General features: G+C 35.5%; 1 protein-coding gene and 3 non-coding genes across 5 annotated transcripts in view; 3 read left to right on the top strand and 1 right to left on the bottom strand.

Moving 5' to 3' along the window:
- dnk (deoxynucleoside kinase) overlaps positions 1 to 14,216 on the top strand; it is a 68,882-nt gene extending 54,666 nt beyond the window's left edge. For both annotated transcript variants that reach the window (XM_089232587.1, XM_089232589.1), the window contains 2 exons: positions 4,285 to 4,381; positions 12,195 to 14,216. In XM_089232587.1, coding sequence (XP_089088713.1) covers positions 4,285 to 4,381; positions 12,195 to 12,238 — 141 coding nt within the window. In that variant the 3' untranslated portion in view covers positions 12,239 to 14,216. The remainder of the gene's footprint in view (positions 1 to 4,284; positions 4,382 to 12,194) is intronic.
- On the bottom strand, positions 2 to 75 carry TRNAT-GGU (transfer RNA threonine (anticodon GGU)). The gene has a single exon. It is a non-coding gene; the product is annotated as a tRNA-Thr (tRNA).
- Positions 439 to 512, top strand: TRNAT-GGU (transfer RNA threonine (anticodon GGU)). Its single transcript has one exon. It is a non-coding gene; the product is annotated as a tRNA-Thr (tRNA).
- TRNAT-GGU (transfer RNA threonine (anticodon GGU)) lies at positions 718 to 791 on the top strand. The gene has a single exon. It is a non-coding gene; the product is annotated as a tRNA-Thr (tRNA).
- Positions 14,217 to 15,497: the final 1,281 nt, after the last annotated feature.

Below are 15,497 nucleotides of genomic sequence, written 5' to 3'. Positions count from 1 at the left end.
ACGTCTCCGCCGGGACTCGAACCCAGGCCCTCTTGCATACCGGGCAAGCATGCTACCATCTACACCACTGGAGACACATGAATCTGCCTTCCTAATTTCACGCACTGTGTCGTGAGGCGCTGAAGTAGAGGCATTAGTAGCCTCTCTTAACTTCAGGAAATGGCCCCCGGGTGGGACGGTTTAGAGAGATTTAGATGGCATTGATGGAATGAAAAAACTGTTTTTGCAATTTAAAAATTGAAATTTAATTTTTTTTAGAGAGATATAGATGGCTTTTTTCTCATCCAGAGATATCAAGGAAACAGTTATTTTCCGGATATTATGCTGAGGTGAGCTCGGAAAGAAAAGTCATCACGTCTCCGCCGGGACTCGAACCCAGGCCCTCTTGCATACCGGCCTCACGACACAGTGCGTGAAATTAGGAAGGCAGATTCATGTGTCTCCAGTGGTGTAGATGGTAGCATGCTTGCCCGGTATGCAAGAGGGCCTGGGTTCGAGTCCCGGCGGAGACGTGATGACTTTTCTTTCCGAGCTCACCTCAGCATAATATCCGGAAAATAACTGTTTCCTTGATATCTCTGGCTGAGAAAAAAGCCATCTAAATCTCTCTAAACCGTCCCACCCGGGGGCCATTTCCTGAAGTTAAGAGAGGCTACTAATGCCTCTACTTCAGCGCCTCACGACACAGTGCGTGAAATTAGGAAGGCAGATTCATGTGTCTCCAGTGGTGTAGATGGTAGCATGCTTGCCCGGTATGCAAGAGGGCCTGGGTTCGAGTCCCGGCGGAGACGTGATGACTTTTCTTTCCGAGCTCACCTCAGCATAATATCCGGAAAATAACTGTTTCCTTGATATCTCTGGCTGAGAAAAAAGCCATCTAAATCTCCCAAGTCATTTCTGTTTTGATTTTGCTTTGGCTTGAGTCAATCTTACAAATATACTGAAATAAGTGTGCTACGAAAAAAAAAATTTTTAGGGATTTTTTTTTAATATGTCATATGAGAGAGTATGTTGTCTAAGAGGGTATCCTCCCCCATCCTATTTTTTCTAATTTTTTGAGTGGGAACCCTGCGAATGAGGAAAGATCACAGAATTTTGTTTTTGGTATTTGGTAGATACACTGTTAGAATTATCCAAGCTAATATTACTAGTATCTTTGTTTGCACACATAATCACTAAATGGGATTTATCTCACTTTATAAGCATTTAACTTTACTGTTACAGTTGCATGTCTCACTTTCAAGCAACAAAAACACGCTCGACTATCCACGACTATCCAATTCAGCAAGGTGTGCCCCCCCCCCCCAATCTTGTGTAAACGCTTCAACAGTTTACCATGTTTGACCCGATTGAATGCCTTCTGGAAATCAAGGTAAACAACATCTACATTTTTGCTCTTACTCAAAGCCTTAGTCACGTGATCATAGAAGCAAAGGAGGTTAGTTACACATGACTTCCCCTTCCTGAACCCATGCTGATTATCTGACAATACATTATTCTCATCAATGCAGCTCCCCAACTGCCTATTGATAATAATTTCCAAAATTTCCAAGAGGGAGCTCGTCAAACTCACCGGACGATAATTGGACACAGCTTCTCTACTACCCTTCTTAAATATTGGAACAATTAGCAACCTTCCATTCTCTTGGGATGATACCCTCTGCAACACTGCTCCTGTAGATATTGTGCGACTGTCCCAACAATTCATTAGCACATTCCGTGAGGCCCCTGGGATAGATATCATCTGGTCCTGGTGCTTTGCTTTCACATATATTTTTTAGAAGATTTAGGACTTCTACGTTTTCTACTTGAATATCGTTGAGGATTTTATTACCCCATGCAACACCTGTACATTGAATATCATTATCTCTATTATAACAGACACAAAAAAGTCATTGAAAGCACTACACATGCCTACATTGCTGTCTATCCTAGACCCTCTTATCAAGAGGGGGCCAACTGTCCCCTTACATCCATTAATGACATATCTAATTTTGCATCAGAGCCAATGTTACCTGCTAATGTAGATTAAATTTCCTCTTTACTATCCCTTATTGCTTTCTTCAACGCTCTTCTTTTATTAGTAAACAATGATAGGTCATCTTGTCCCTGAGTATAAAAGGTGCAATGTACAAACACGCTTTTGTCGAACAAAGGGTATGATGTCTTGCAAAACAGAGGACAGCTTCACACTAAATTCTTTTCATTGACTTACCACCCTGACTGATTCCAACTGGTCTTTCAAAACTTCTGCTAACTTCTTTTTCAAAACATCAAAGTTAGTTCTTCGAAAACAAGGAACCAGTCTTTTGTTATCAACCTTACCCGAGGAAAAGTTAGTGAAATCTGACTATACGATGATCACTGGAAGAAAACTCTTCTCCCACCGAAACATGTTCAACAAGATCCTCAGAACTAGTAAGAACTAAATCCAAAATAGCAGTACCCCTAGTGGCTTCTGATACATCCTGATGCAAAAAATTATCGAGCAACAACTTAAGAAAGTCCCTTTCATATTCATCTCTAGCCGAAAGATTCTCCCAATCTATACCCGGGTAATTGAAATCTCCTAGTATTACAACCCTCTTACGCTTACACATGTAGGAAATTTCATCATGAAATTTGGCTATATAGTTTGAATCCCTATTCGATGGATTGTAACAAACCCCAACAATAAGTTTATGATAACTTTTGTTTTCAAGCTCAACTCATATATAGTTTCAATATCACTTCTCTGCACATTACACTCTCTAGCCTTTAAACATGATTTCACGTATATCAACACTCCACCCCCTTTCCTATCATATCTATTTCTCAAAAAGTTATCGTATCCTGAGAATGTGTAAGAAGGATTCATCCCCATCTTTTGCCCATGATTCTGTAATTGCTATAAGATCCAGGCCCTCCACAACTATCATAGTTTTTAAAAAAATCTTTCTTATCACCCAAGCTCCTGGCATTAATTAGCACACATTTTAATTTGCCCTGTGATTTAGTGTCAATCGAGAAGCCATCCAAGTCAGAGGTAGGTAATTCCCCGTCAATAGTGTTGCTATTGTCATTAACTAACCCGCATTCTCGTCTACATGGTCTGGGAGTAAAAAATCTCACGTAAGCCTATCGTAAACCTACCAGGCCCCTCTCCTATTCAGGTTAATCTTATACCAACGAAGCCACCTATAGGTAAATGTGGTAAGCTCCAAGAACGTGACCCCAAGTGAGGAGCGTATATCCTTCAGGCCTAAATTGAAATGGTGGATTCTACTTCTATATTCCCACTACCCCTTGGCAGTACTGGAATCACAGCCACATCTGAACCCCCCCCCCCTCTCGAGCGGATAATAATAAGTCCCGGTACTCAGAGAGAGACTCACTAATATCCACTCCTACCTGATTTGTTCCCAACTTCAGGATTACTCGCCCAGGGAGCTTTTGACAATGAAAAACGTCTCGAACATTGCTAATCTTCCCTCCAGGAAGACAGCCACCCTCGAAACCCGGAAAATCCCTACACACTATGTTCCCCAGTTTCCTAACCATAGAATCGGCAATGATTAAACCCCTATCACTATCCCCCTACCTCATCCACGACCACCCATTCGCCCTCTAAACTGTCATTGTTCATTGAAATTGCTTCTACATCAACAGGTGGCTCAACGACCATCCGAATTTGAAATAAATTTTGAATTCGGATTGATCCTCTGCTGACAACAATATTTCCACAATTTGTGCTCTCACCATCTCCAAGCGGTAGAACTTATCAGTCAATTGATTCAACAAAGCTTTATGATTCACTTGCTTGGAATCATCCACTAATGCCACTTTGATACCCATACAGCATTTTGTGAATGAAGCACAAAAACTTATGAGCCGCCTTCAAAGATTCGATATCCATATTAAGAATACGTATCCTATTGTCACTGTTTCAGACGCCACTATATTAGAGGTTCTTTCGATAGGAAGATTCTCAATAAGGAAAAAATTGAATCATATAACAATTGACTGATGTTTAATTTCTCTATGCAAGGAGAATAATTCTACATGGCCGTCCTCGTCTACAACAAGCACACAACTAAAGAGCATGGGTGGCCTCTTCCTAGAATGCCATCGCAGGAGAGAGGCACCTTCTGGGTGGTTTATACTTCAGACTCCACATGTGTCTGAGAAGGGTCACTTTAATTACTTGTTATATGAAGTTTTCTAGAATGATCTTATAATAAGATTTGATGGAAAGTATTGTATTTTTATTTTAATAACTTTCTTGGATACATTTGTATTATTTAGGTAATAAATGCTGATTGCAACAAAGCCTGCCTAGAGAACCTGTGTGACCTGCATGCCAAAAAAATTCTTTTCATGAATCAATCAGAGTTTACCCTGGGTATGTATATCAACTCATTCATGTATAGGGCGTGTTATAGCCCTTAACATTTTTTTTGAGCAGCTGGAAACTGCTTTCTTAAAAACTTTTATTTTTTTGTAAACTCGTAAATTTTAAATAAGCAATATCTCAAAATTTTCAGTTTCACCTGAATCCCCTTGCCTTTTCCTCCTTCCTTTTTAAGAAATGGGTAAAGTGTACTAGAACTATATGGAAATTGTGTGATATATAATGCTTCATCATCATTGCAATATTATTTTGAAAATTAATTCAAAAATCCCCAACCTCGTTGAAGTCTTGGGATCCTATAAGTATTAAAAGCTCAGAATTGAAAAATGAGGATTGAATGGTTTGCAGCAAAAAGTAAGTAGCTCCTTTTTTTGGATGATTTGAGTCATCGTCATGTCAAGTATTTCTAAATAATTTGAGTCATATATGAATGTATATAATAACATGAGAATTTATTTAAATTATTCTTTTTCAAAAAGTGATTAGCCAAAATTTTATAGGAAAAATGAGATTGCTCAAAAATCTGTTCTGTTGCCATAAGAGATGTTTTTGCACACTAACATAACAAAATCATATGGGAAATGATAAAATGAAAAAACTGTTTTTGCAATTTAAAAATTGAAATTTAATTTTTTTTAGAGAGATATAGATGGCTTTTTTCTCATCCAGAGATATCAAGGAAACAGTTATTTTCCGGATATTATGCTGAGGTGAGCTCGGAAAGAAAAGTCATCACGTCTCCGAGCTCACCTCAGCATAATATCCGGAAAATAACTGTTTCCTTAATTTTTTTTGTTTACTAAAAATTGATAAAAATGAATCTACCTTTTTTCTGCTTCAATTGATCAAAGTATGGCAGAAAAAAATATCCATCAATTCCTAGATGATAGCCATTTTATGTAGGCACTGTATTTTCTTTTATTCAGTTTTCTGTTAATTTGCTATATTTCTTAAAGTTGGAGTTGCTGTATATAGGCATAATTGACATCTTTACTTTTATGGGCATTGATACTTTTTTTAAATCAATTGTTCTAGTGAAGTGCTATGTATTCTGACCAAAATAAAAATAATTTTGCTTCCTAGACAAATAATATTCTTCAGTAAAAGTTTTTATAAAGAGTATGGCTTATAATGAGCGATTGTCATACAGTTAATGTTAAAGATACAAAAACTATTTGGGAACATTGAGTTAAAAATTATGAAGCTTTTGTACAATGTCAAAAAATTTTCCGAAAAGGTTTATTTTTCTTCCTTTTTTTCTAGAACAATTAAACTGACAGCATAGATTACTATCACTTGAAGTATTTCTAACAAAAGATGGACTCAGGAAAGTCACTTTTTTTGCCCCCCTTCAAAAATATGAAAAAGAGGATAAAGTCTAAAAATATAGGCTTTCCCACTATATATATAAGATATGTGACAATCCTATTCTGCTTTTTCTTTCCCAGTGACAAAAGACCATTGTCACTGCCAGGGATTATTCGATAGGGCTTGCACAGTTCAAAGTTGTTTCCAAACAGCTGAAAAATATTGTGCTAAATTGAGTTTCCAATAAGTAAAGCCATGGAATTGAGCAGTGAGAATTTTATTTTTCGGTCAGTCCACTAAATCATTTTCAGAATACAATATTGTACACAAAAACGTCTTAGAGAATCAACTGCTGGAAGACCAAAAATGAATTCTATGACTGAAGTTCTATTTATTCGCTAGTATTACAACAAAATGAGCTAGAATATAATGCAAGTATAGGAGAAATTTTCTAAAATTTACAACCTGAAAGAGCAAAAAAATTAAATTTACTTAAACTGGAAGTCCATTATAATGACAGTTTTACGCCTGATTACACAAATAGAAAGGCCACAGCAGGCAAACCGCCCAATCAGGTGACTGAAAAAAGATGTCCATAAAAAATAGGGATCTCAAATATAACTAAAATACAGCAACCCAAAATAAGTGCAATTATAATGAGAAAAACTAGTAATTGTATGATAAATATAATATACTGCTCATAAAAAATTATTCTTGTCTTATCTAAGTATGGATAGCTTCTTGATGCCTCCCATTATAAGCATTGTATTTCTTTTTAAATGTGCCAATTTTGTTAAAATTTATAAATCCCACAAAGGTAAACTATTCCATTTATTTACAATCCTATTACAGAAAAACACTGTGCGACACCACAACCTGGAGGTGTCTGTTACTAAACAATACTGGTGCAGTTGATTAACAGTGTATTAATAACTTATGGTTCATCCTATCCATCACGTTGAAAGGTTTAAACACTTTGATCATATCTCTCCCTCCCTGAAACCTGCTTATTTCCATTGTAAACATATTTAAGAAATTGAGTCTTTCTTCATAGATCAAGCCTTGTGTGCCAACATGCATCCCCTCCACCAAGTCTGTCCTTCTGTAGGTATGGTCTCCAAAATCTTACAACATACTCCGGTGCAGGACAAACTAAGTCCCAGAAAAGTGGAAGAATGATTTAAGGAGAAGGCAGAGATCTTTTTAAGAATGAAATTGTGCATTCAATTCATTTTTTTTTACCATCGCTGAACAGTGCTTAGATAAGCTAACCTGCTTGTCAGTGAGAATTCCCAAATTGGTGACCCTAGTTGCATCCAGGATAGTAATACCATTCAACTCGTAAAAAAAGCATGGATTGTTTGAACCAAAATTAGCGACCATGTGCTTATCAACACTAAAAATCATGTTCCATGCTGGAATCATATTTAAGTTCCTGTGAAACATCTCCTGATCGCTTGGATTCCTGACTATACCCATTAGCTTCATGTCATCAGTGAGTTTGCTAACAATCCGATAAATATCCTGATCAAGTTTATCGATAAAAAGTGAAAAAATATTGCACCAAGAATAACACTGTTTAGGGATTCCACTTTTCTTACCTGTCCAATCAGAAAATTCCCTACTCACCATAACCCGTTGTGACCTCTCTCTCAACCACATGATTCTATCCAATATAACACGTTGCCTCCAATGCCGATCTTATGTAGATGCTTCAAGAGTTGCATGTTGGGCCCAATCGAATGCCTTTTGGGAATCAAGATAAGCAACGTTGACATTTTATCCTTGCTCATAATCTTAGTCACATGATCATAGAAGCAAAGGAGTTTGGTTACATGACTTTTCCTTCCTGAACCCATGCACATTTTCCTTCAAAACATTATTCTCATCTATCCACTTCAGCAATTGCCTTATTGCCTTTTGATGATAATATCCAAAATTTTCTAGAGTGAGCTCATCAAACTCATTTGACGATAATTAAAAACACAGCTTCTCTACTTCCCTTTTTATATATCTGAACCACATTAGCAAGCTTCCAGTCCCTTGGGACGATACCTTGAGCAGCGCTACTTTTGTAAATCTGTGCAGCTGGCCCAGACAATTCATTGGCTCTTTTTCCCCAAGGACCCCGGGATATGTATCATTTAGTCTTGGTGCTTTGCTTGCACATACATTCTTTAGAAGATTGTGAGCTGTCTTTATAACAGCCTTTTAATTTACTGTACTTTAAAGTTTGAAAATTGCTTTTGTCTTCAACTTTTTTTTTACCATAAGGGCTCAATTACTTTTTGCAGGTTTACTATCTATTCTCTATCGAGTAAGTAGCTGGCGAGCTAGTGTGAATTTTAATTACACACGACAATAAAATTGCTCACTAGCTGAGCGAGCAACATATTTTCTTCCTCGTCTTTTTTGTTATTGTTGCACTCGGGAGCATGCATATTGTTGCACAAAAAGTAGCAAGAAATGTAACCCATCCTTAAACTTTACTTACACTAGCAGAGGATGCAGCGAGTTTAGCTAGTAAACTACCCTAACATAATTGAGCACCAGAACTTGGGAGCTCAAGGTACTTGAATTCTCCCAGCAAACATTTTATGAATATGTAATGTAAAAAATGCAACCCTCTCTCTATGTATACCTTTGAATTCCATATATACAGGACGTCTGACAATCCGAGGTCTTCCCAATGTTTTCTTCATGTGTACATCTCTCTTCTTTTTTTTTTTACCCAAGCTTTTTTATGTCAAATGATTGGTTTTTTGTATGTTTCAAACTCATAATTTAAATATTTGCTCACAAGTCTTGAAGTATTTTCACCATAGATAAAACGGTTAAAGTTGAATTTGTCGCAAGCCTAGATAATTGAAACTTAATATACCACTATGTTTAAAAACAAATAGTTATCAAATGAATGATGCATGAACAAAAAAAATTTAATGCTTACAGAAATGCTCTAACGTAGTAAATTTGCCTGTGCCAGAGTAAATAATGCTCTCTGCAACAAACATGACATGGTCATGAAGGTTGTAAATAAAAACTAGGTTGACTCTCATATTTAGTGCTTCGTTGCAATGTAGGGAATTGAAAGGATTTATTAGATTTTGACAAAAGAAAAACCAGTAATGACCCTGGGCAAGAATGTATCCCAAACAAAGCCACTAGTAGGCTTTTAATACTCTATGCAATAAATAGTTAGATATTGAGTCAGAGATAGTGTAAAATAGGTGACACTTAGAATTATTGATAAGGATTGGTCATACCTACTTGTTGTCAGGTGAATATAGGCCTTCTGGTCTTGCCCACAGAGGAATGCAGCATAGTGTGATCATAATCGCGTGTGAATTCAACCAGGGTAATCTTTGGACTATGCGTCCTATGCAGGTTGATTCAAATTGTTTGTCCACAGGATTTTCTCCTCAACCATTCACATTAGAAGTGTACTTCCAATTGCAGAAAAATTTTTAATGACACATGGTTTCTTAAAATTTTTTAGAGGTCATATACATAAAAAAATTAAGAAATTTTAAATTTTTGTACAATCTCAGTGTGTTGAAACTTCCAGTTAGTGAATGTAGAACATGTTTTCACATTTAAATGTTTTCACAATTAATTACAATATTTATGGAGACATTGTATTTGACTTCGAAGTACAGTAGACTTTTTATTTAGAAGACACCAACGAATAAGGCAAATACACAAAAAATAATAAAAGTCCTAATGCATTTCAACACCAATGGGTGCCGTCTTCAGAGGAAAAATTTAACCACCAGTTTCGCTGACCGAGTTTCCCATTTGGGTTGAATACCAAATCTTCACGCTCGGTTGCTCAGTGAAGAAGTACGTCTGTTCACTTCAAACGTCGTGGTCAGAATGAAGCTGTGAGCCTTCGTGAGATACTAATGCAGCATCCTGATTGGACATTTGCGGAATAGTGCTATCCGATTGGTCCATTCAAATTTTCTTGTAATTCCCACTCGAAATGAATTTTAGCCATGGTGTTGCGATCGGGGGGTCCCCCGACGTTTGATGTGAACAGACGTACTTCTTCCGCTGAGCAACCGAGCGTGAAGATTTGGTATTCAACCCAAATGGGAAACTCGATCAGCGAAACTAGTGGTTAAATTTTTCCTCTGAAGACGGCACCCATTGGTGTTGAAATGCATTAGGACTTTTGTTATTTTTTGTGTATTTGCCTTATTCGTTGGTGTCTTCTAAATATTCTTGGACAAAGTGGATCAACTCTTCTACAGTAGACTTGCTAATCTGGCGCATATCAGACTGGGGTGTGCGGGATTACCAAAATCGCTGGATCACTGGAAGTCAATGGAAAAAGCCCATTTAAATCATATAAACTTCTATAGAAAGCCATGCAGTTGCATGTTTTCCTTTTCCATGCTCGAAGAAGACCAGTCTAAAGAATGCTGGATTGCTGGACAGGCGGATTAGTGCATGGCAGGATTATCGAGAGTCTACTGTATTCAACATTTATCACCAATGATTGAAGATAGGGTTCACGATTGCAAAAACTTAAATTAACTTTGAAGTGTAAAAATTCTGTTAAAAAATGTAGTTGCCATTGTGACTAAAACAATAAAATAGTAATAAAGCCAATAATAATTATACTTGCCATAGATACTCTTGCATAAGCTCACTCATGTATGAGCCAATCTTTGAGCCACTTTTGACTGCCAAAACCCCAAAGCAAGTCAAATATTTTCTCCACAAAAGCTGACCCATATATAAGCGAATCCCCCTCCTCCCATTTTTTCAACTAAAGAAACTCTGCTTTTAGACAAGTATATACAGTAGTCTTTAAAAAGTTTAATAATTACTTTTTTATAATTCAAAATAATTTTTTCAAAGATAGGCAAGAATTATAACACAGTGAGCAACGAAAAACATTTTAAAACTACTTTACAAAAACCACACACAATAAAATCTCAATAAAATTATAAAAGCCAATAAATTTATTTCAATCCATTTGGTGTTCAGTCACTAAAGATTAGAACTTCTAAGCTAATGCAAATTCTCCAACACAGTCATAAGTAACAGAAACAAAGTCATTTTTATTTCTTAATGTCAATAATAATATGAATAAAATTAAAAACTAATAAGTTGATTTCATCCCATTTGTGTGCAGTCCCTAAAAATTAGAACTTTTGACCCAATGCGACCAGTTGCGATAAGTTGCAGAAGCACAATAGTTTTCCATATTTCATGTCTCAATAAATGTTTTATTAAAAAAATTATTGGATTTTTTGAAAATTACTGTTCAGAGCAGCTTCTACGTTTCACTAATTGGAAGTTTTAGCACACGGGGTCAAAAAAATTTTAATTTCTTACTTTTTTTATGTATGTAACCTCTAAAAAATTAAGACATTTAATTAAGAAACCATGCGTCATTTATAAAACCTCTTTGTAATTTCAATTTCAATGGCAGCAGAGCTAGTCCTATGGACACAGAATTTCAATGACACTGTGTGTATAAGGATCATATCATATTAGCTAGGAGGTTTTGTTGTTTTTGTTCAACTCTGTATGTGTAAAGTTCTAATGTACAGTGGTATTGCAAGCCCAGAGTGTCTCTGATTAAAGGCAAAAATAAATGCTATAATAAAGCTATAATGTATATATTTTTTTAAATACTGGGAAAAAAAATAATTTCACATCAAAGAAGTATATAAATTCCAAAACACGTTTTTTTTCCCCTCAGGTAAATTTAATAATCACAAATAGAAAATTTTAGGCTCAAATTATGATTTTACAGTCAATATGGCGATATAACACTTGGAATTTATTTAGTGCTCATATAAAAAAGTATTCTTTATGGGCATTGTATAATATTTTATCACGTGTATATATTGTTTATAATTTTTTTTAATTTGGTTGCTGTATTTTTGAAATATATGACATCCATATATTTAGCCCATATCCACCATATTTTTATGGGCATCTTTTTCTCAGCCACCTCGTTGGGCATTTTGCCTGTTGTGGCATTGTATTTGTATAAAAGCCTGTTTACCATGTCAGGTAGTTTAGTAGTAAATTTTAAGTCACCAATGCTCCAAAAACTGTCCCAACGTAGATAATCATTTTTTTTTTTTCAAACCGAGCACAACTCCGGTCTATCGCCATAGGCAATTTACTACCTAGTGAGTTGTGCCGGAAAACGTAGGTAATCAAGCAGTCAATGCTCATTGGATAATAAGAGGCCGATTTCACATGCGCATAGGGCCTACTTAACTAAAAATTAGAATCTGATTGATGGCCCTAACTAAATGGCCCTTAACATCTGCGTACATTTTAAAGTGCTCCACGACTTAAAATTTAGTTAACTACTAAACTACGGTACTACTTGATACATGTAAAAGGAGCCTGAATCGTATAAAGTATTTAGCAAGCTCAAAAACTTTTTTCCAAAATACCGTAAGTGAAGAAATAGTTGTCATTTTTATTCCATATTATTATATCCTTTTTCTATTTGGATAAACAGATGCTGCAATAGAGGATCAAGAGAGAAAGCATATGGAACACTAATGATTTTACCAAAAAGTAATTGTATATACATACAAGGTTGTTTTTTTAATATAATTCCATATAACAAACATATTCAAACATATTTTTTCAATTAGGAAGATGTATTCAAATACTACACGCATTTCAGATATGTCATTTGTTCTACAGAGTGGGTGGTTCCTGTCTTAAGTCTGTAGAAACTTTAAAAATTAATAAAAACCAGGAAAATAACCGAAATAAAAACTGTTTGCGGGGTTAGGATCACTGGGACAGGGGAAAAAATAATTTAAAAAAACAGCCGATATATATAGGTGCCGCTGATGTTCGCAAGTCAAAGGAAATATATGCAAATAACAAATAGAATCCCTCCAAATTGTTTATTTGGAGTATGTGTTCCACATGACCACCACCACGGGGATAACACTTTGCAGGCAAATCACAAATCCAGCAACGGCAGAGTGCAGCATGTCCACGTACACGGTTTACAACGGTGCACTTGGTTGTGGATTAGAAGCGCAAGTTCTTGTAACCATCCCATTTGCATATTTCCACCGAAGTTGCTCGTACTAGCACCACCTATCGACTGTGTTTTTTTGGGTTTTTTTTCCTGTCTTAAAAAATTCCTCTGACCTAGCGATGCTAACCCTGCAACAGTTTTTATTTTGGTTATTTTTCCGGGTTTTATTCATTTTTAATGTTTCTACTGACTTTTTGCTCTCCCTGTATTAGGAGCTGCATATGTACTGAAGAAAAAAATTAATTTTTTATATGCTGCCTGTCTTCTAACTTTCAATCATAAAGTTGTTGCCCAGTCCCTTCTTAGCTCAAAAGGAAAAATAATAATGAATAAACAATATTTCCATGTGCAACATTAGCTGTAATATTTGAGTTCAAAAATTGCTGAAAATGAGGGAAAGAACAGCATAGATTAAGGGACAAACTCAAGAAAAATTCGAAACATTTTTTTGCAGTTTATTAAATTGTTCCTTTATTCCAAAGTATCCCTTTTACTTTCAATCAGCAATATCTCCACTAGTATTGCACTTAGAAACAAAGAATTTTGTCTTTGTTGGGCTTGGGGAAACAGGGCAAAACCTTTCTGATTGAAAGTTAGAGAAGGGGGATAACTTGAAAAATTAAATTTTATATTTCAGTGCATATTCAGCCTCTAGTAAAATGAATGACATTATTTAAATAGGCACATTATTTTGATACTTTATTTAATCAAAAGTATTTTCTATCACCAATGGTCCAAAAAATAAATTGTGCATAGGAAATGAAGGGTGTAAAAGATATATGACACTTTATTTCTTATGCGCAATTTATTTTAAAAAAAAAAATCCTAGCAGCCTTGTGCATGAAATGACCTTGATGCAAGGAATTTATTCTGCTATAACATGAAGCTTGAAATATGGTTGCAATCTTATATATTTTCAACAGGCTCAAAAATTAAGGATGAGTATACAGAAAGTTAAGGGTGTATAGGATATGCCACTTAACTTCCTGTATATTCATCCTTAATTTCTGATTCTGAGCCTGTTGAAAATATATAAGATTGCAACCATATTTTAAGCTTGATGTTATAGCAGAGTAAATTTGTTGCATCAAGGTCATTTTATGCACAATGGAGATAGGATTTTGTTTTAAGTTAATTCTCTAAATGACGGCTAAATGAAAGGCTTTCATTTCTTAGCTGAGATTCAGATTTACACTAGTCCAAATGCAGTTTGGTGAGCTAACCACGAATCTGCTAATTGGCGTTTTGAAATCTAGAATAAAATTAGAGCTGATGACAACAAAACTTCCATCAGAAAGAGTTCTGTGTTATTGTTTTTACCTTCTATGATCATCAATAAAAATTTGTTCATGAACACAGAATAAATGTTGAGTTGTTTAGGTTGTATAAAACTGTTTTGTCATAAAGGAAAAGTGATAAATAATATTGCTTTTCTAATTGTTTGTTGCAGAAGAATAAAAATAATAAAATATCTGTATGGAATATATTTGTGTCCTCTTCATTTCTCAATGATCTATAGCTTTATTCAAGAGCATGAGTCTGAATTGATTTTCAAACTTTGTGCTCTTCCCAAAGAAAAATTCTGGACTCGGTTAAGTTTATTTTGGATATATTCCAAGTTATTAAGTTTTTGTGGACAAAATTTGAGTTTAATTTTTGTAAAATATGGATGTCATAATATGAGAGAGTCAGAACTTGTATCCCAGTGGAAAATGAATGCATGAGTGAAAAATCTGCTACAATTTCCGATGTTTGCTACATTCTACAACAATTTTGACAATTTCCCCCTCGTTTGCTACAAAGACACAAACTCTTCAATTCTGCTCCATCTTGAGCCAAAAACAAAATTTTCCCTTAAGAAACTTTGAATTTGCATCACAATAAAAGCTGACTTTTCAATCACCTCATTTTACCTCCCCGCAATTTTATTTCTTGGGGCCGCAAATGGAATTTGCTTGAGGTCCCTCCCCGGATTCTGCACCTAGGCTTCCGACAGTATACAAAATGGGGTCAAACTACATGAATTGCCACTCACCCACAGAACAACAAGGGAAAAAACCCTTTGATTGCTTTTTCCAGCTTTTTTTTCCCAAAAAGTCAACTTCTTTGATTTATTTTCACAAAAAAAAAATTCCATCCGAGTAACATCTGTTTTCACTTTTTATTTTTAACTAATTTGCAATTGCTCCATGTGTTTTATTTTCCAGCATCTTTAACAGGTTTTCAGTCTCTCGTTTCGCTCCAAAGTTTTCTATTCATTTTCTACCATTGTTTCTCTTGATATGTTATTTCCTTTTATGTCATTCACCAGCATGTTTAGTGTTCAATGGAAAATGGTTTCCAGCTGCGCATTAATTAAAATTACTTTGTCTAGACCAGTGATTCTCGAGGGCGTGCGAAATCGGTGCAATCTATACACAGTAAGAGAGAGACAAATGATTTTGAGAGAATTTCTCGATTTTAACATAAGTAGACACTACGGGTATAACATAGGATTCAATGGGTTAGATTGCGTTGGGGGAAAAAATTTCTGAAGAAGGGGGGTGATGGGACAAAAAAGATTGGGATACTGGTCTAGACCAGTTTTCCAACCTTTTTATCTAACCCAAAAGTAATTCATTTCTGAGATAACTGTTTTTTGATCCTGCATATGCACTACCGCATATATGTATAGGGCTATAAAAACTATTTTATTTACTGCCAAAATTTTAAAATGCTACAAAACTGATAAATGCTGCTACGAAAATCAAATTTCATAGGTTT

This window comes from Pholcus phalangioides, unplaced genomic scaffold (assembly GCF_987345545.1).
Source record: "Pholcus phalangioides strain wild (caught in Gottingen) unplaced genomic scaffold, Ppha-v1.0 ptg000007l_1, whole genome shotgun sequence".
In the NCBI taxonomy this organism is placed as follows: Eukaryota; Metazoa; Arthropoda; class Arachnida; order Araneae; family Pholcidae; genus Pholcus; species Pholcus phalangioides.
Note: the sequence above shows the minus strand (reverse complement) of the source record. Positions and strands in the feature narration are given on the sequence as shown.